General features: G+C 53.2%; 2 protein-coding genes across 4 annotated transcripts; one reads left to right on the forward strand and one right to left on the reverse strand.

Annotated features, from left to right (window-relative positions):
• The first annotated feature begins 41 nt into the window (after positions 1-41).
• Positions 42-2,641, forward strand: POLR1G (RNA polymerase I subunit G). The gene is made up of 3 exons (XM_052655653.1): positions 42-115; positions 602-743; positions 917-2,641. Exons 1-3 carry the CDS (start codon positions 82-84, stop codon positions 2,352-2,354), a joined length of 1,614 nt encoding a protein of 537 aa, XP_052511613.1. The 5' UTR covers positions 42-81; the 3' UTR covers positions 2,355-2,641.
• Positions 2,475-17,121, reverse strand: ERCC1 (ERCC excision repair 1, endonuclease non-catalytic subunit). Of its 3 annotated transcripts, none has more exons than XM_052655654.1 (10): positions 17,031-17,121; positions 16,402-16,513; positions 15,199-15,414; positions 11,681-11,784; positions 10,729-10,828; positions 9,660-9,736; positions 4,467-4,566; positions 3,171-3,242; positions 2,872-2,940; positions 2,475-2,584 (listed from the first exon to the last, which is right to left on the reverse strand). In XM_052655654.1, exons 2-10 carry the CDS (start codon positions 16,492-16,494, stop codon positions 2,531-2,533), a joined length of 885 nt encoding a protein of 294 aa, XP_052511614.1. In that variant the 5' UTR covers positions 16,495-16,513; positions 17,031-17,121; the 3' UTR covers positions 2,475-2,530. The 3 variants fall into 3 exon arrangements, with proteins under 3 accessions (XP_052511614.1, XP_052511615.1, XP_052511616.1); XM_052655655.1 differs by lacking the exon at positions 17,031-17,121 and adding an exon at positions 16,890-17,024; XM_052655656.1 differs by lacking the exon at positions 17,031-17,121 and adding an exon at positions 16,754-16,877.
• Between the last annotated feature and the right edge of the window lie 1,891 nt (positions 17,122-19,012).

Here is a 19,012-nt window from a genome sequence, read left to right on the forward strand (position 1 = left end):
GGACGCTCACAGGCGAGGCCACACCCCTGTGGTTCCACGTGGTCGGCGGCGGGGCCTGAGTTGCTTGGTCTACTTTGAGACATGGGTCCAGGAATGGCGGGGACCCCGTCCGGCGGTGAGTTGCTTCACGGCGGGCCTACAGGGTGCAGAGAGTTGGCTGGCGGGAGGAGAAAGGGGCGCCCTGGAGCGTTCGGACGGAAAAGAGAGACACCCTCTGAGACCGGACCATGCTTCTTACCCCAGTGGCTAAACCTGGGGGAAATCTAGAAGGGTTTTCCTGGGGAACCCAGAAATGCCTCTTCTCAGCTGCTGCTCCCGTCTCACCAAAAGAATCTGACCAAGCGGAGAGTGTATCCCCCGGGTGATGGTGGGGATGGGGAGGCATTCAGATAGAGGATATTTGAGGGTCGCGGGTTGGGGGGGATACTGGTGGGGAGAACTAGGGTTGGGATGGCGGATATAGGCGCGCCTCTGGGGAACAGACAGGGTAGAGGAAAGGCGTGGTAAGAGGATTGGGGCGCTCAAGAAGTTGAGACCAATGGACCGATAGGCGCGCCCTGGAGGACTGGACCGGCACAAATGACCATTTCCCCTTCTGCAGGTGCTGCTCGGTTTTCTTGTCCCCCCAACTTTACTGCGACGCCCCCAGCCTCAGAACACAGTCGTTTCTCTTTGGAGGCATTGACCAGCCCAGATACAGAGCTGTGGCTCATCCAGGCCCCTGTGGACTTCGCCCCAGACTGGTAAGAGGTCCCATGCCAACTCCTGGGATCATTTCTCACCCCAGTGGCTGAAGTAGGTGGGGTACTTAAAGGGGCTTTCTTGGGGAACCCAGAAATGCTGCATCTCAACTGCTGTCCCCTGTCCCACCAAAAGAATCTGATCAAGCTTCTGCACTCCTCTTTTCAACTTTCAGCCTCAATGGACGTCTCGTGCCTCTCTCTGGCTCCCAGATTGTGAAGGGCAAGTTGGCAGGCAAGCGGCACCGCTACAGGGTTCTCAGCAACAGTGGCCCCAGAGCTGGAGGAGAAGCAACCCTGCTGGCCCCCTCAGCGGAGGGAGGAGGGGGACTCACCTGTGCCCTGGCACCCCAGGGCAGCCTGAGGATCTTTGAGGGTCCCCAGGAATCCCTGACAGGGACTCTACTGCAGTCCATTCCTGCAGGTCCCCCACCACAGATCCCCCCTGGCCTGAGGCCCCGGTTCTGTGCCTTTGGAGGCAGCCCACCGGTCACAGGGCCTGGGTCTGTCTTGGCCCTGAAGTCCCTGGCCTCAGGGAAGAGGAAAAAGAAGAGACACCTGCCAGAAGCCTCAGTTCCTCAGGAGGCAGTGAAGGAGCATGGGGCCCTGGAGGTGGACACAGCTTTGGGGTCCCCAGAGCTGGATGTGGGGAAGAAGAAAAAAAAGCACCAGTTGAAAGAACTAGAGGTGACAGAGCCACTGGCAACAGAGCCCGTTGCTGAGACGTTGGAGCCTCCGGGAGCACTGTCCCCATCCACCACCAAAAAGAGCAAAAAGAAGCCCAAAGAGTTCGTAGAAATGGTCAAGCCAGAAACAGGGATGCCAGAGTCCAAAGAAGAGACGGTGGAGGAGCTAGAACTCAGGGTTAAAAGGGAGCCTCTGGAAGAGACAATCCTGTCCCCCAGAAAGAAGAGGAAGAAGCAGAAGGAGCCAGGAGAGATGGAGCCGGTGGAGGGGACGACAGCGGGGTCTCAGCTGCAGGTGAAGACGGAGCCACAGGAGGAAGCCATCCCACTGCCGTTCTTAAAGAAGAAGAAAAAGGAAAAGAGGCACAAAGGGGTGAGGGAGCCAGGGATGGAGGCGACAGAGCCAGAGGTGAAGCCTCTGGAGCTCGCAGGGGAGGTGATGGAGCCTGAACTGCCACCTGATGTGCAGCCACAGGCTGAGGCAGCTCTGGGATCCCCCAAAAAGAGAAGGAAGAAAGAAAAACAGCCAAATGTGACGATGGAGCCAGGGACAGAGGTGGTGGAGCCACAGGCAGAGGGGATGGAGCCCGAGCTGCCAGGTGCTGCTGAGCCTCAGGCAGCTCTAGCATCTACCAAGAAGAAGAAGAAGAAAGAAAGAGGGCACCTAGCGACTGAGCCCGGGACTGAGATGACTAACCCCCAAGGCGAGATGATGGAGCCTGAGCTGCCAGAGGAGGGGCAGCCTGAGGCCAGGGCAGATCCAGCATCCACTAAGAAGAGGAAAAAGCAGGGCCAGAAAAGCCAGGTGCCTGAGACAGCACCCCAGGAGGCGATGCCAGAGCCCCCACTGAATCCCGAGTCTGGGCAGGCTGCTCCCACGGGACAGGAGAGGAAGCGGAAGAAGAAGTCGCAGCAGGATCCCGTGTAAGCGTCCACTGGGGAAACTGATGACTGCAGCGCAAACAAGCTGAAGGTGGCCGCCTGGGCCATCAGAAAGCGAGAGCAGAGAGCCCCCTCCCACTGACTACACCAGCACGCCAGCCAGAGCCTGCGCCAGAAAAAAGTGCTTTATTATTACACCAAGGACCTCCTTGGCATCTGGGGTCAGTGGGGCACTTTCAAGAAGGGCTCATGGAAGACATCAAACAGCCTTCGGGCCTGGAGGGGGGGGAGGAAGAAAAGGAACTGGTCATTAAATGAGCCATTTGTTTGATATATTGGAGTGGGCTTCTGGTTCTTTTTCTCCTCACTTGGAGGGGACATTGTGGGGGCGAGCAGAGAAGTGGTCAGATCTAGATTCTATCCCAGACTGGCTATGTGAGGTTGGGCTGGTTCCCACCCTCTCTGGGCCTTCTAAAACCTCAGAACTTTGGGATCTGCGGTCCCATTTCTTTGGGGCTCCCTCCTGCCCTTAGCCCCTCAAGCCCATTTCCCCAGGCGCTTACCTTCTGGGGTCCCAGACCTGGGCACAAGGACAGATCTTCCCGGGATGCAGCTATGAGCTGTTCCAGAGACTGAGGAAGGTAGAAGCGAATGGTCAGGGGAGGTAAACCCAAAACTTCCCCTGCCCCCAGCTGCTCGATGGGTGTACAGTATTCCTGGAGGGCAGGGAGATCCTGCAGGGGCCGGGGGAGGCAGGAAGGATGGGGGGGGGCACTAGGAGGCAGAAGGAAATAGGTGGGCAGCTCCCTCGAAAAGCGAAGCAGGTAGAAGTGTCAGTCGGCACACGGGGATTGGTCCTCACCCCGAAAGTAGTCAGGAGGGTCTGACTGTCCGTTTTGTTGACTGACTTGACGGTGGTCAGACATTCAGTCACCTGGAGGGAAAGGAGAGGGGGGCAGAGGTGGGAGAAGAAAGGAAACCAAGACTGAGCCTCTGAGGGCGGCACTGGGCCACTGCTGTGTCCCTAAGGCTGCTCTGCATGCAGGAAGCGCTCAGGAATGCTTTGGGGGTGTGTTTTTTGATTATGTGTTTTGATGATTCAAAGGTCATCTCAGTGATCCCCAACTAGCTGAGAGAGTGCTGGTCATGGGATGAGAAGATAAAAGTCATTTATCTTGAGCTGGTTCTGCCCCAGGGAAGAGTGTAGGCTCTGAAGTTGGACCCGAGTTCAACACCAGGCCCCACTGCCTTCTTCCTGTGAGACCCTGGGCATGGGAACTAACTTCTCTGGGCCTATGTTTTCGAAAAATGGGGGTTCTCACAACACCCTGCACAAGGGTGGCTGGGGGCATGCTCCATTACCCTATCGTTGGAGCCCCAATCCAGTTCATTCAGCAAATATTCTCTGAGCACTCCCTGAGTGTTTGGTGGTGCTGGGGCCACGGCAGGTCCGAGACAGCCCCAGCCCTGCCCTCCTGGAGCTCCTAGTCAACTGTGAGAGGGAGATCAGTTCCAGACACAGTGACCCAGACTGGCAGGGCTGAGGGAGCCCAGCGGGGGCACTTGACCTGACCTGGGGATCCCGGAAGACTTCCTGGAGAAGGAAGCATTGGAGCTGAGATAGGGGAAAGACCAGATCAGGCAACTAATCAACAGAAGAACAGGAATGGACACAGAAGTGACATAATGAGGAGGTAGGGGGTAGACGGGGCTGCTGGGTCAAACAGGCAGGACCTTGGAGAGAGTGGTGAGGGCACTGGGAACCATGGGAGGGTTTGGGTGTTTGCTTATTTGTTTAATATTTACTTATTTGGCTATGCCAAGTGTTATTTGTGGCACGCAGGAGGTTTAGTTGTGGCTCTCAAACTCTTAGTTGTGGCATGGGGGATCTAGTTCCCCGACCAGGGATCGAACCCAGGCCCCCTGCATTGGAGCTCGGAGGCTTAGCCACTGGACCAGCAGGGAAGTCCCCACCCAAGGGTTTTGAGCTGAAGAAAGCAGGCTTAGGAAGACCCTGGTAGCTGCTGTTGGGGCAAAAGTGACTGGAAGCTGAGGGTGCAGTTGAGGAGGGAGAGGTGTGACTTGAGATCAGGATTGCAGCTCAGACCCCCAGAAGGAGGTAGGGGGAGGCCCAGGCAGGGAGGGGAAGGTGCCTCACCCGGGAAACGAAGTCCTGCTCCAGCTTCTCCATCAGGAGATCGGCCGGCTTCTGCTCATAGGCCTTGTAAGTCTCCAGGTACCGCCCGGCCTCCTCGGGGCTGGGGTGAGAGACATTCAGGTCAGGGGAAGAGGGCAGGGGGGTCATGTTTTACATTAATTTCATTTGCTGATGCTAGAATTCCAAACTTTTAATATAGAGAAATGAATGTTCTTAACCTTGCCTAAATGTCCCCTGGCGGTAACCCCTGCTGGGCAGGCACATCTTGACAGGTCTTTTCTAAGACATGTGGCTAAGGGCCATAGCTTGAGAGCCTGACCAGTGGGGTTCAGGCCCCACTTCCCACCTGAGTTACCCTGGGCCAACAATTTTCATCTCTCTGGGCCTTGGTTGCCTCACCTGTCAAGTGGGGTGGATGCTAAGTTCTAAGTGTTAGTCGCTCAGTCATGTCCGACTCTTTCCAACCCTATGGACTGTAGCCCGCTAGGCTCCTGTGTCCATGGGATTCTCTCGGCAAGAATACTGGAGTGGGTTGCCATACCCTTCAGGGAATCTTCCCGACCCAGAGACTGAACCCCAGTCTCCTGCATTGCAGGCATATTCTTTACCAACTGAGCCACTAGGGAAGAGGGGTGGATGCTAATGACAATTAAACAAGTCCACACTCTTAAGTGCCATGCCTGGTGCTTAGAAGCCTATTTAAGAAATGTTAGCTATTCTGGGAGGGAGGTTTTATATGCAGCACACCTTCAAAAGGAAAGTTCTAGAAGCTGACTGCTGCAACTAACCTCACAGTCACCATTCATGTTTCCATTAGGCACTGGGTTTTTCTGACATGTAATTAACTGTCTCAAAAGTAGCTGAAACAACTAAATCACTAAACGGGCCTGTCTGTGTGCGGAACAGAGGAACCCAAGTTTATTCACACCAGGAAAAAGCTGGCCTTTTTCCTCAAGTGTTTGTCTTGAGGCATTTTCTTAGCCTTCAAAGTCTAGCTAGAGGACAATGTTTGTTGATTAAACACTGATTTATATTCTCAAAAGAATACTCCTTGTTAAAATTCTCTGTCTTTCTGTGGGCTTTGTTGCTTTTGCTCTAGTCGCAGAGGGGACTGTTATTGTTCTTAATCATTTGTTCAGGACAGGCTGTATCCACTTCCTCACTTTCACTTTTGTTCCCCAGTACAATGAGGACATTCTTCCACATCGGAAGACAGAGCTCGACCCCACTTACTTTTAAAAAAATATTTATGTCTTTATCTGTCTGTGCCAGGTCTTAGTTGCAGCAGGTAGGATCTTCAGTTGCAGCATGTGGTATTTAGTTCCCTGACTAGTTCAGGGATCGAACCTGGGCCCCCTGCCTTGGGAACACGGAGTCTCAGCCACTGAAGCACTAGGCAAGTCCCTCGACCCCATTTACTTAATGGGTCCAAAATATTCCCCAGTTTGGATATAAAGACATGGGAAATATTCCCCGTGTGGGGGCCTAGCCGCATTCCAGACACTGACCAAAGCCCTTTATCTTCAGAAGCTTCTTGAGAGATCTTGTAAGGCAGTTATTTTCAATCCATGACAATGGAGGGGGGAAACAGACGAGTGGGGTTGAGTCACTTGCCCAAGATCACACAGCCGGGCTCCCCATACGCCACTGTGCTACTTCCCACAGTAAAGAGAGAGCAATTTTTCATATTTGCTTCTGTTTTAATATATAACTAATACATAAGCACATTTTTCTAAGCAGTCAAAAAGTATAGCGGTGACACAGCCCTAGGGAGGACACAGAATGACAAATACACGTACCCTTTGGCCTCAAAGCCCATCCCTGGGGTTGGGGGCAGTAGTGGGAGTGTTGCTGTAACAGCCAAACCCTGGAGTCAGCCAAGTGTCCACCAACAAGGGGCTACAGGTAGCATGCTACACAGCAGAAAAAGAATGTGGGTTCAGACAGTGAGTAGTAAAGTGATAGCAAATGAACTACCAAGATGTGAAAAGACATGGAGGGGAACTTCCCTGGTGGTCCAGTGGCTAAGACTCCGCGCTTCCAATGCAGGGGCCCCAGGTTCAATCCCTGATCAGGGAACTAGAGCTCACATGCAACTAAGAGTTTGCATCCTGAACTAATTATCCCCCATGCGTCAACTAAAAGAGCCTGCATGCCACAACTAAGACCCCATGTAGCCAAGGGAATTTTAAAAAAGACATGGAGAAACCTTAAAGAAGCCAGTCTGAAAAGGCTTCCATGAGCTAACAGAAAATATCTACTGGTGTCTGTCCCTGTTTCTGACACAGAGCTCCAAACCCCTGTAAATTCCCAAGTGATAAGATCACCAAGGGCTTCTTCTGTTCCACAGAGGTGACCCTGGGTGGCTCCTAGATGGGGGGTGGTAACTGGAAAGCCCAAGCCAGGATTAGAAGCTTGGAATTTCCCACCCCACCCCCAATCCTCAAGGGGAGAGGGGCTGGAAATGGAGTTAATGAGTGACCATGCCTGTGTGAGAAGCCGCCATAGAATCTCAACACTAATCCTGGGATTTTGGGAGTTTCAGGCTGGCAAGCACATCCACACCGGGAGGGTGACACAGACCCAGCTCCCGGGGACAGGAGCTGCTGTGCTCAGGACCCTCGCAGACCTTGCCCTGTGTACCTGTTTGTATCCTTTAGTGTATCCTGTAATGAACTGGTAAATGTAAGTGTTTCCCTGAGTCCTGAGAACCGTGCTAGCAAAATAATCAAACCTGAGGAAGGGTCATTGGAGGTCTTGACCTGCAGCCGCTGCTCAGAGCACAGGTGATTCCCTGGGCTTGCGACTGGCGCCTGCAGCGTGTGTGGGATGGGTAGCTCTGTGAGCCATTAACCTGGGGGATCCAAGCTTATCTCCAAGAGAGTGTCAGAACTGAGCTAAACCTGAGGAGTGAAGGAGACTCACAGGATGAAGAAGTGCGTTAAAGAGTATGACTATTTTCTGCTTTAATCCCCAGTCAAGTCTCCTGCTAACCAAACCTGCAGGTGCCTGTTTCTTGACGTTTTCACCAAATTAATGGGTGAAAAATAACACCTCGTTCTTTGAAAATTGACATTTCCTGACAAGCTGTATGGCTGACAGTTTTTTCATGCCTTCTTGACAACCTGCTTTAGACTTCGGGCTTTTTTTTTGGCAACACTGCATGGCTTGCAGGATTTCAGTTCCTCAACCAGGGACTGAACCCAGGCCACTGCAGTGAAAGCCCAGGATCCCCTCACCACTAGGCCACCAGGGAGCTCCTGGGCTATTTTTCTTACCGGTTTGTAGGAGGTCCTTTCTATATATAAATACATGATACATGTTTAAATACATTCCTGTGAATGTAAACATGTAAATATTTTGAAATGTATAAATATAACATTTATATGTAAACATATAAATTAGGGATCTTAGGACTATCCCTGGTGGCGCAGTGGATAAGAATCCATCTGCCAATGCAGGGGACACAGGTTCGATCCCTGGTCCAGGAAGATTTCACATGACTCAGAGCAACTAAGCCCGTGCACCACAACTACTGAGCCCGAACTCTAGAGCCCAGGAAATGCAATTACTGAAGGGCCTGTGAGCCACAACTACTGAAGCTGGAGCACCCTGGAGGCTGCGCTCAGCAACGAGAAGCCACCGCTCGCCGCAACTAGACAAAGTCTGCAAACAGCAACGAAGACCCAGCACTGCCAAAAACAAATACATAAATAAAGTTTCCTTTAAAAAGAAAAGTAAATCAGGGATCTTAAGTCTTTTTGTCATACATAGCAAGTATTTCCTCTTAGTGTGTCACTTGTCTTTTAACTTTGTCTAGAGTATCACTCAGAGAAGGCAATGGCACCCCACTCCAGTACTCTTGCCTGGAAAATCTCATGGATGGAGGAGCCTGGTGGGCTGCAGTCCATGGGGTCGCAAAGAGTCTGACACGACTGAGCGACTTCACTTTCACTTTTCACTTTCATGCATTAGAGAAGGAAATGGCAGCCCACTCCAGTGTTCTTGCCTGGAGAATCCCAGGGATGGGGAGCCTGGTGGGCTGCCGTCTGTGGGGTCGCACAGAGTCGGACACGACTGATGCGACTTAGCAGCAGCAGCAGCAGAGTATCACTTACTCTCCAGCAATTAAAAATTTTAATTTTCTCAAATCAGCCAGACTTTTTCTTTATGGCTTCTGGGTTTTGAGTCTTGCTTTGAAAACCTTTCCAAGCACAAGAACATTATATAGATATAGATAGATAAACAGATATGAAAGTCAAAGTCGCTCAGTTGTCCAACTCTTTGTGACTGCATGACCTATATACAGTCCATGGAATTCTCCAGGCCAGAGCACTGGAGTGGGTAGCTGTTCCCTTCTCCAGGGGATCTTCCCAACCCAGGGATCGAACCAGGGTCTCCTGCATTGCAGGTGGATTCTTTACCAGCTGAGCTACCAGGGAAGCCATATATATATATGATTTCTTATAATTTCACTGTAGTTTTTCTTTTTATGTCTATAATCATCAAGACTTCGTTCTGATTATGGTGTGAGGAAGGGATCTCTTTTTCCTGTGGAGAACCAATCAAAATGGTCTTTATAAACCTAGACTGGGAATTAATTATTCAGCCAAGTTTTATGTCTAACTCATAAGTGCCTAGCATGGTCCTGGGAATTTCATCTACGTCACCTTCTTTTGTGCCTACAACCCTGTAAGAAAGATATTTAGACCATGGTTTATAGATAAAGAAATTGAAGCCCAGGGGCTCTCCTGGTGGTCCAGTGGTTAAGAATCTGCCTGCCAATGCAGGGGACACGGATTTGATACCTGGTCGGGGAACGAAGATCCCACGTGTCTCAGGGCGACTAAGCCCGTGTGCCACAACTACTGAGCCTATGAGCTCTAAAGCCCGAGCTCCACAGCAAGAGAAGCCACCGCAGTGAGAGGCCCATGCACCACAACCAGCGAGCCGCCCCTGCTAGCTCCATCGCTGCAAGTAGAGAAAGCCCGCGTGCAGCAATGAAGACCCAGCATAGCCAAAAATATATAAATAATAAATAAAATATTTTTAAAAGGAAATTGAAGCCCAGAGAGGCAGTGCCTAGACCAGGCTCACACAGGACATTCCTGGGAGGAAGAAGGAAGGTCTGGGGGCGGAAGGGGGAAGAACTCTCGGGATGGAGCCTGACCTGAGGGGGAGCCTCCATCTCACCTCCAGGCAAGGATCAGGGTGCAGTCGGCCAGGATGCACATCTTAGCCAGCTCCTTGAGGGCCTTCTGAGGATCTTTCTGAGAGAAGAAAACCAGAATGAGGGATCTGGGAGAAAGCAAGTAGTTAAAGAGTCTTAAAAGCTGAGCACCTTAGGAAGCCAAGAGCCTTTCACTCAACTGACACTCCCTATTCTCCGACGGGGTGCCTGACCCGGGGTGGGTAGTCCCAGGACCCAGCAGTGACCAGGCCAGCCCTGACGCTGTCTTCTGGGGACTCATAGAGTCTGATGCGGGGGACAGACCCATCCCTAGACAGTGATGACCCAGAGTGCCCAGGGCTGAGGTGGAGAAGCCAGAGGAGCATCTGTTGTTCCTGGGGGATCAGGGGGAGCTTCCTGGAGGAGGGGACATCTGAGCTGGGACCTGAAGGAGGATGAGGAGTGAGGGTAACAAAGGACAGCAGAAAAGAGAATTTCAGACGGGAACAGTGTGTGAAACGAAGGAAAGGGAGAGAGGGCTTGAAGAAACAAAATCCACTGCTATGGGATGGAAGATATGAAATGCAAGGGTGATCGTTGGAAGCTGAGAGATGAGCTGGGAGAGTAGGGCAGGGATTGGGTCATGCAGGGCTTCACACAGGGCACTGAGGAGCTGTAGGGGGTTTGGACCGTGGGTCTGTGTGCTTGAAGAGCCTTCTGCTTGCAGAGGGGCAAAGCTGGAGGACAAGAGATGAGAAGAGGCTGGGGCAGAAACCCAGGCAGGAAAAGCAAGGGCCTGGATCAGGGTGGGGCTGTGAGGACAGAGAGAAAGGAATGGGTTCAAGAAGTATTTAGGTGGCAGAGGGCTGGGCCTGGCTGAAGGCGGGGTGGTGCGGAAGGAGAGATGGGTAATCTGACCATCCCATCTCCTCGCCAACACAGGTTGCAGCTCAGATAAGAAACTCCCTACTGAGGTTCCAACTTGCATTCCTCCTTGGAAAGGACTCAACACCCTCGTGGCAACCAGGAGGCCCAAGGCTCCCCATTTCACAGATGGGGACACTGAGGCCCAGAGGAGTGACCCCTGCTTACCACATCCACCTGGACGAGCAGGACCCGCAGGGCGTAGCTCTTTCCCAGGCTCTGTAGCCGCTGGTGGATGTAGTCTGGGTGGAGGTTGTGGTAGCGGAGGCTGGGAGGTGGGGAGAGAGGGAGGGAGGTTGGGAGGGGCTGAGACACCCCAGAAGCCCTCCTTCTTCCCTCTGGCTGGAGGGCTTGGAGACTGAGGCAGACAGGCTTGCCGGGGTCCGAGGCTCAGAGACGTTAAGTGTCTTGCCCAAGGTCACCCTTTAAGAAGGGAGCACAGCGGGGCCTGGCAGTGACTCTGGCTCCCTGGAAGGGTGGACCCCCGGACTCTTCACCAAGGAAGAGAAGACCTCTGGGTTTCAAGTGGAGCACAGAGACCCTGGAGAGTGCTCATTCCCTGGGGGTTAGGGTCGCGGGGCGCTGCACAGCTGCTCTGGGGAAGCAGGGCCCACCTACCCGCCCCTGGGACTGCCTGCTTTGGCCTCTGAGGGTGCTGGCAGGGAGCGGTGGGACAGCTTTGCCACCCAGGAACAAAGGGGCGTCTCTGCCCAGCAGCTACCAGCTCCATACCCCACAGGGAGGACAGAACTTAAGAAGTTTCACTTCCCCTGTCTGGCTCTGTCTGGAGAAGGGCCCCCAGGAGCCGAGGTGGGAAACCTGTTTAACTGCTGAAGCTTATCGAAACCTTGGCTCCAGTTCTGAGGGTCTGCGGCATGAGGCCCCTGCCTCCCTTAGAGGCAGGAGTTCCGACCCCCTGCCTCTCCTCCCTCGGACCTTGGACCTCTGCTCTTGTGCTGGGCACTTACGGGCCAAGATCTCTGCCTCCTTCACGGGGTCACATCGAGGCCCAGAGGTGACAGGGCCGTGCCTGGGGGTTCCCCCTCACCCCTGACAGCCCAGAACACCCGGAGCACCACCCTCCCAGGCTGTCTGGAGGGCGGGCGGCCCCAGCGCTCACCTGAGGAAGAGGGCACAGGTGCTCTGGCCCAGCACATAGTCAGGGAGCACATCCCCAAACTCCCAGGGCACGTTGCGCACGAATCTCAGCACAGGGTTGCCCCTCTGGGCAGACGGAGGAATGAAGCCATTAGCAGGGGGGCCCTGGGACCACCGCACCCACCGCCACCCCAGGGCCCTCCTCCCGCCTCTGCTCCCGCCTCTGCTCTGCCCCTCCCCATCCTCCTCCTGCTTTGCACTGGGGGCTTCTCCAGCTCCGCTCTCCTTCTCTCCCCAGATCCGCTCCCCCTCAGCCCAGAATGTTCTTGGTGCTGGGGCTCTGACCTAGGCCCCTCCTCCTGGGCCCTATTCTTTAGTCACTTCAGTCATAGCCCGACAGGCTTCTCTGGTGGATTTCCCAGGCAAGAATACTGGATTGGGTGGCCAATTCCTTCTCTGGGGATCTTCCTGAGCCAGGGATGGAACTCACGTCTCCTGCATTGGCAGGTGGATTCTTTACCAATGACCTACCAGGGAAGCCTTCCCTAGCCCTCGGCCTTAACCTAAGGGTCCCTGGATCTCTCTCGGGCCCAGTCTTCTCTCCCAGCCCCAGTTTATGTGTCCTGTGGCCCACTGGACACCTGTCCCCAGGTGTCTACCTCACTGGCCCCCATACCTGCTACCCCTCCCAGCCCCAACTCAGGGATGACCCCACCATCCAGAGACCCAGGGCTTCCCTCTCCCTCCCCTCCCCCAAGTGGGACACCTAGATTCTAAGCATCCCCTAGAAATCCCTCCTCTTCCAGTGCCACGGCTCCCACCCCAGCTCTTCCTGGTCCCCTGCCCCTCCTGGCTACCCTCCAAACAGGAGCCAGACAGCTCTTCCTAAAGCACAAACCTGCCCTTTCCCTGCTCTGGCTCCCCACTGCCCTCAGGAGGAAGCTCCTCACGGTGTCTGTGACCCTCCATAGGGTTAGACCCCTGGCATCTGCTGAGCAGACACCTCCCTCTAAACACCCCCTCACACTCTACTCTCTACCTCACACTCTACCCAAGATGGAAATACTCTGAGCAAGTCAAGCGCTGATCTATTTATAGGTATCTGAGAACCCGCTTTGTGTCTAAGTCTGACCAAGAGGACACAGATCCCGGCCCCTGTGGGGGACACAGACGTTAAACAAAGGCATCTCGGGGGACTTCCCTGGAAGCTCGGTGGTAAAGAATCTTCCTGCCAATGCAGGAGATGCGGGTTCAATCCCTGGTCTGGGAAGATTCCCCAGAGCCTAGAGGAGCAACTAAGCGCCTGCGCCACAACGACCACAACAATCAAGCCTGCGCTCTGGAGCCTGGGAGCTGCAGCTACCGAGCCCCCGGGCCGCAGCTACTAAAGCCCATGCGCTCTAGAGCCTGCACTCTGCAACGAGAGAGGCCATCTCAATGAGAAGCCCACAGATCGCACCTAGAGAGCCCCCACTTCCCACAACTAAAGAAAGCCTGTGTGCAGCAACAGAGACCGAGCACATTGCCCTCCCAAAAAGTACCTGGGGGATGGACATGTAATCACCAAGGGAAGCGGAATTTGGCTCGAATGACGGTGTGGATTTGCTCTTGTCGGGGGAGCGGGGTGGTGGTGTGTGGTCAGAGAAGCTGGGGTGGGAAGGGTCTGCAGCCCTGGGGCATCCTGACCTGAGATGCCAGGAGTCATGGAAGGGCTTTGGGTAAAGCAGAGGCAGGATCCGATTTTAATTTTTAAAGGATTGTTCTGTCCACTTCACACCCTCCTAGAATGGCCAAAATCCAAAAGACCAACAATGACAAGTGGGGAGGATATGGCAGAAACGCAACCTTCATCCAAGGCTGGTGGGAACGTAAAGTGGTGCAGCCTTTTAGAAGACAGTTTGGGGGTGCCTGAGAAAGTTAAGCACAGGGTTGCCACATGACCCAGCCAATCTACACCTAGATAAATACCCAAGAGAACTGGAAACATGTCCACACAAACACTGGTACCTAAATGTTCACAGCAGCATTTTCACAATCAATGTAAAATATAAATTCAAATGTACATACCCAGTATATACCTAGGATATAAAACCCAAATGTATATACCTAGGATATACCTATATCCTAGAGGCGGAATTGCTGGGCCATATGGTAACTCTGTTTAAACATTTGAGGAGCTGCCAGACTGTTTTCCAAAGTGGCTGCACCGTTTCATATTCCCACCAGCAGTGTAGAGGATTCCAGGTCCTCCCCACCCTCCCCATCCTTGGTATCGTCCTTGCTTTTGATTCGAGCCATCCCCGTGGGTATGAAGTGGTATCTCACTGTGGTTTTGGCTCATATTTCCCCAATGGCTCACAATTTTGAGCATCGTGTCATGTTCTTGGATCTTACTATTGTCATCATATACTGCTGCTCTCCCTCCAAAATGCCAGCCCCATCAAAGACAGAGAGCCTAGGGCAGCATCAGGTAAACTGACCACCTGTGAGGATTATAAGTGGCTCAGAGGGGCTAAGTCACCTGCCCAGGAAGACACAGCTACAGTGTGGCAGAGCGGGATTCAAACTTGGGCCTGTGTTCAATAGTTTTTAAATAAATGGACAAAACTGGGGTCAGCAGATGTAGCTGCATGAATACAGTCACACCTCCAACCAGAACAGTTGGGGCAGGACTTTCCTGGTGATCCAGGGTTTAAGATTCTGAGCTCCTAACGCAGGGGCCCTGGATTCAATCTCTGGTCAGGGAACCAGATCCCACCTGCTGCAACTAAGACCTGGTGCAGCCAAATAAATATGTATATAAATATCGTTTTTAAAAAAAGAGTTGGGGCATTAGGGACTGAATGTCTGTGTCTCCCCAAAATTCACGGGCAAAATTCCAACCCCCAATGTGACAGTTCGTGCTGTGTGCTGCACCACTTCAGTCGTGTCCAGCTCTGTGAGACCCCAAGAGCTGTAGCCCTGCAGGCCCCTCTGTCCATAGGATTCTCCAGGCAAGAATATTAGAGTGGATTGCCATGCCCTCCTCCAGGGGATCTTCCCAAGCCAGGGATCGAACCTGCGGCTCCTGCATTGCAGGCAGATTCTTTATTAGGAGGTAAAGGCAGGTGACAAGGTCATGAAGGCGGAAGTATCATGAATGGGATTAGCGTTTCTATAAAAGAGACTCCAGGAGCTCCTCGGCCCTTCTGAAGCTGTGAGGACACAGTGAGAAGACAGCTGGCTATGAACCAGGAAGCAGGTCCTCACTAGACATGGAACCTGCCAGCCCCCTGATCTTGGGCTTCCCAGACTCCAGAACTGTGAGAAATAAATGTTCACTCTTTAAGCTACTAGTCTATGGTATTTTTGTTAGAACAGCCCAAAAGGACTAGGACAAGGGGCATCCTCAACCCACACACACTAGCTGAATGGATGAATGGCACTGTTGAGAGCACAACGGGTGAAACTCAGACCTTCCTTGCCAACCAGAAAGCCCTCCTTAAAAATGCATTTCCCACCAGAAAGTCCGAAGTCCCACTTCTCCATTCCCGTCCTCACCTGCCGGGGGCTCACAATGATGCTATTGGATTTTGCTCCTGGTTTGGGGGCCTGGTTGGGGGTCTCTCCTGCCAGGGGTTCTGGCCCCACCGGGCGTGTGGCTTCAGCCCCACCTGGAGGTCCAGAGAGGGCATACTCAGCATAGGTCTGAGGGCCTGGCGGGGGTGAGGTCTCCACGGTGGGCAGGCTCCGTGTGGATCTGAATAAAGGCTTGGCCTGTGGGAAGGGATGTGACAGGGCACCTGAAGTCTGAATCCAGCCACTTCTTCCCCTCCTCGGCCACTGCCACCCTGGTCCCAGCCACCATCTTCTCTCCCTCGGGCCACTGCAGTCACCTCCTCACCAGTTCCCTCACTGGCCCTTACCCCCTCGTCTGCTCCCCACACTGAGTCATACCATGCCCCTCCTCTGCTCAGAGCCCCGAGACGGCTCCTGCCTTAGAGTAAAAGCCGAAGCTGTCACCACAGCCATCCAGACTTTTAAAGAGCTGTCCCTGCCCCCCCACCTCAGATGTCTCACTTTCTATCTCCTCCCCCTTGGTTTTCTCTACTCCAGCCTCCCTGGCCTTCTTGCTGCCCTAAAATGCATCAGGTTTTCTCTCACCTCAGGGCCTTTGCACTGGCTGTTTCCTTCCACCCCATATCACAGAGCTGGCTCCCTCACCTCTTACATCTCAGCAAAGGCATCATCTCCTCCAAGAAGCCTTCCCTTGACTGTTCTGTCTAAAGTAGCTCTCCCTTCCCATCACACTGTACATCCTTAGCTCACTTTCTTTTTCTTCATAGCACACAGGTGGCAGCCAGTACTTAGCACCAGCCAATTGTGTTCCTGTGGGGCTGAGAACTCAGTGCTGCCAGATGCTTTATTTACCAGAAGATGTTAGATGTGCAGACTTATTTCAAAATCGCAAAACCTTCCAATTCTTAAAGTTCAGCAATAAATTCACGCTTTTGCAGAACCCAGGTGCTGACCACGTGAAACATTCCAGAACTAGTCCCCTTGGTATCGGTTTTCTAACTCTGCCTTAGCCCTCCTATGACATTTTACAGACAGGGAAACTGAGACCTGCGTCGGTCAAAGGACTGCCTTCTCAAGGTGACCCAGGCCCCAACATTTCCTACCCCACACGTGGGTCCTACAGGCCCCTTCCTCCTAACCAACGCCCCCAAGCCTCTCAGAGGTTCCCTCATCTCCTAGTCCTACCCCAGGAGGAGGGACCACATCCTCGTCCATAGGAATGAGGAATTTCTTCCTTGTGGGTGGGCCAGCGGGCTTGGGTCCTCCCTCTTCGTCCATCGCAAGCTCCTTCTGGGGCCTGAAAATGAAGGCGTGGTGTTGGGAGCCAATGAGACATCGGCATTCCCCAGCAGGAACCACCCCCCGCCACCTCCAGTCACAGTCGCGGCCCACCGCCGCCCCCCGCAACACCCCCCCCAACCGCAAAATAAAATGCCGGGGCTCGACAGCGTCCAGCTCCAGACACCCAGGGAAGGAGCCAGGTTCTATAAGGCCCCGCCCCAGCCAGCCACCCCCTCCGCCTTGCCCCGCCCCTTACCGGTCCACACTCCATTCGCCACGCCCTCCAGGGCCCCAACCTTCTTTTCTTCCGCCCTCACAGTTCCCCACCTTCCTTTCGCCAGGCCCGACCACTGTCCCCAACCATCCGTCCGCCCCGCCCCCAGGGCTCGCACCTGGATGGCTTCCCCTCGCTCCACCTCCTCAATCTCTTAGACGCTGTAACGATTGACTGGCAGCTGCCAATCGCCGCCGGCAGTCTCCACCCCCGACCCCTCTCGCCCTAGCCCGGCTGTCTTAGCTTCCCGAGGACCCACCTCCTTGCCCCCGGGCCACGAGGAAAAGACCGGAGGGAAATAGAGGCTTCCCACCGCCCGCGCGGCCAGCGCGGCCCCTGGCTCGCCGCACTTCCGGCCTCTCTAGCCCTGTAGCCCGCTCCCGACGTTCCCCAAAAGAGTAGAGGGGCGGTCCTGGCGCAGCTCTCTATGGTCCTGGAGGACTGCTGCTCTCTATGGTCCTGAGGTTTGGGTTGGAGAGAGCTGTCGCCCTCTTGCCCTGAGCGTCTTGGGTTGCCAAGCCGTTTGATTTCAGTGCCCTTATTGAACGCCTCTAGTGTGACCGGGCTCCGGGCAAGGCTTAAAGGAGAAGAGATGGCAGCATATCAAACTAGGTTCCTTCTCTCTGTACTGACTTGGGTTTGAATCCCAGTTCTGTCATTGACTTGGCCTCAGTTTCCCCGTTCACTCATTCTTTAATTCCACATATGATCCCAGAGCGCCTCCTCTGTTCCTAGCTCTGTGCGAGGCACTGCTAGTGACACAGTGGTAACCAAGGATAACGACAGTCCCGCTCTGCTCTTCTGGAGCTCACAACGCATTCGGAGAGACAGACCGGTTCCCCAACAGGGGCGACCCAGAGTGGGCAGGGCTCGAATGGAGACCCCAGAGGGCCAGGGAGCAGGGTGGGGACAGGGACACCTAATCCAGCCCGAGGGCCAGGAAGAGCTTCCTAGAGGAAGGGACATCTGAGCAGAGACCTGGTTGATGAGTTAGTATTAGTCATTTCCTGAAAGATCGTATCACACTGTTCCAACTTGTAACTCTCTGATTACTAAGAAGAGAGAACATTTTTTCGTGAGTTTATTGCCCTTAAATATTTTGTTTTCTGTGACTTGGTTGCTCATATCCTTTGCCCATTTTAAAAATGGGGTTGTATGCTTTTTTTATTACTATTAATTTGCAGGAGTGCTTTATGAATTCCAATCCTGTTAGTCAGTTACATATATTCCAAACATTTCCTCCTAGTTTGCACTTTATATTTTATCTATTTATGTTCCTCACACAGAAATTCTTAGTTTATGTGCACCTATTTATCAATCTAGTCTATCCTGACTTTTGGTATGTTTAAGAGGCTTGCCATACCCAAGGGGGCTTCCCAGGTGATGCTAGTGGTAAAGAACCCACCTACCAATGCAGGAGACATAAGAGACGTGGGTTCAATCCCTGGGTCAGGAAGAGCCCCTGGAGGAGGGCATGGCAACCCACTCCCGTTTTCTTGCCTAGAGAATCCCATGGACAGAGGAGCCACAGTCCACAGGGCTACAGTCCATAGGGCTGCAAAGAGTCAGACACGATCGAAGTGACTTTCCATGGAGACATGCATGCCCCAAGGTCATAAATATAGGCTATCATTTTTTTAACACTTTCCTAGTTTTGACTTTCTTTCTGTGTTGAGTCCACATGAGACTTATTTTTGAACATGTGTTAAAGTAGGGATTTATGATGGATATAGGCAGTTGTCCCAGTACCATTTATTTTATTATTATCATTTTAAATTTATTTCGCTGTGCTGGGTCTTAGTTGCATAACTCAGGATCTTCTATCTTCATTGAGGTATGTGAGATCTAGTTCCCCATCCAGGGTCCCCTACATTGGGAATGTGGAGTCTTAGCCACTGAACCATCAGGGAAGTCCCCAACACTATTTATTTGAAAAGGCAGCTCTGGGAATTCCCTGGCGGTGCAGAGGTTAGGCGGAGAAGGCAATGGCATCCCACTCCAGTACTCTTGCCTGGGAAATCCCATGGATGGAGGAGCCTGGTAGGCTACAGTCCATGGGGTCGCTAAGAGTTGGACAGGACTGAGCGACTTCACTTTCACTTTTCACATTCATGCGTTGGAGAAGGAAATGGCAACCCACTCCAGTGTTCTTGCCTGGAGAATCCCAGGGAAAGAGGAGCCTGGTGGGCTTCCGTCTATGGGGTCGCACAGAGTCGGACACGACTGATGCGACTTAGCAGC

The sequence above is a fragment of the Budorcas taxicolor genome, chromosome 18 (genome assembly GCF_023091745.1).
Source record: "Budorcas taxicolor isolate Tak-1 chromosome 18, Takin1.1, whole genome shotgun sequence".
NCBI lineage: Eukaryota > Metazoa > Chordata > Mammalia > Artiodactyla > Bovidae > Budorcas > Budorcas taxicolor.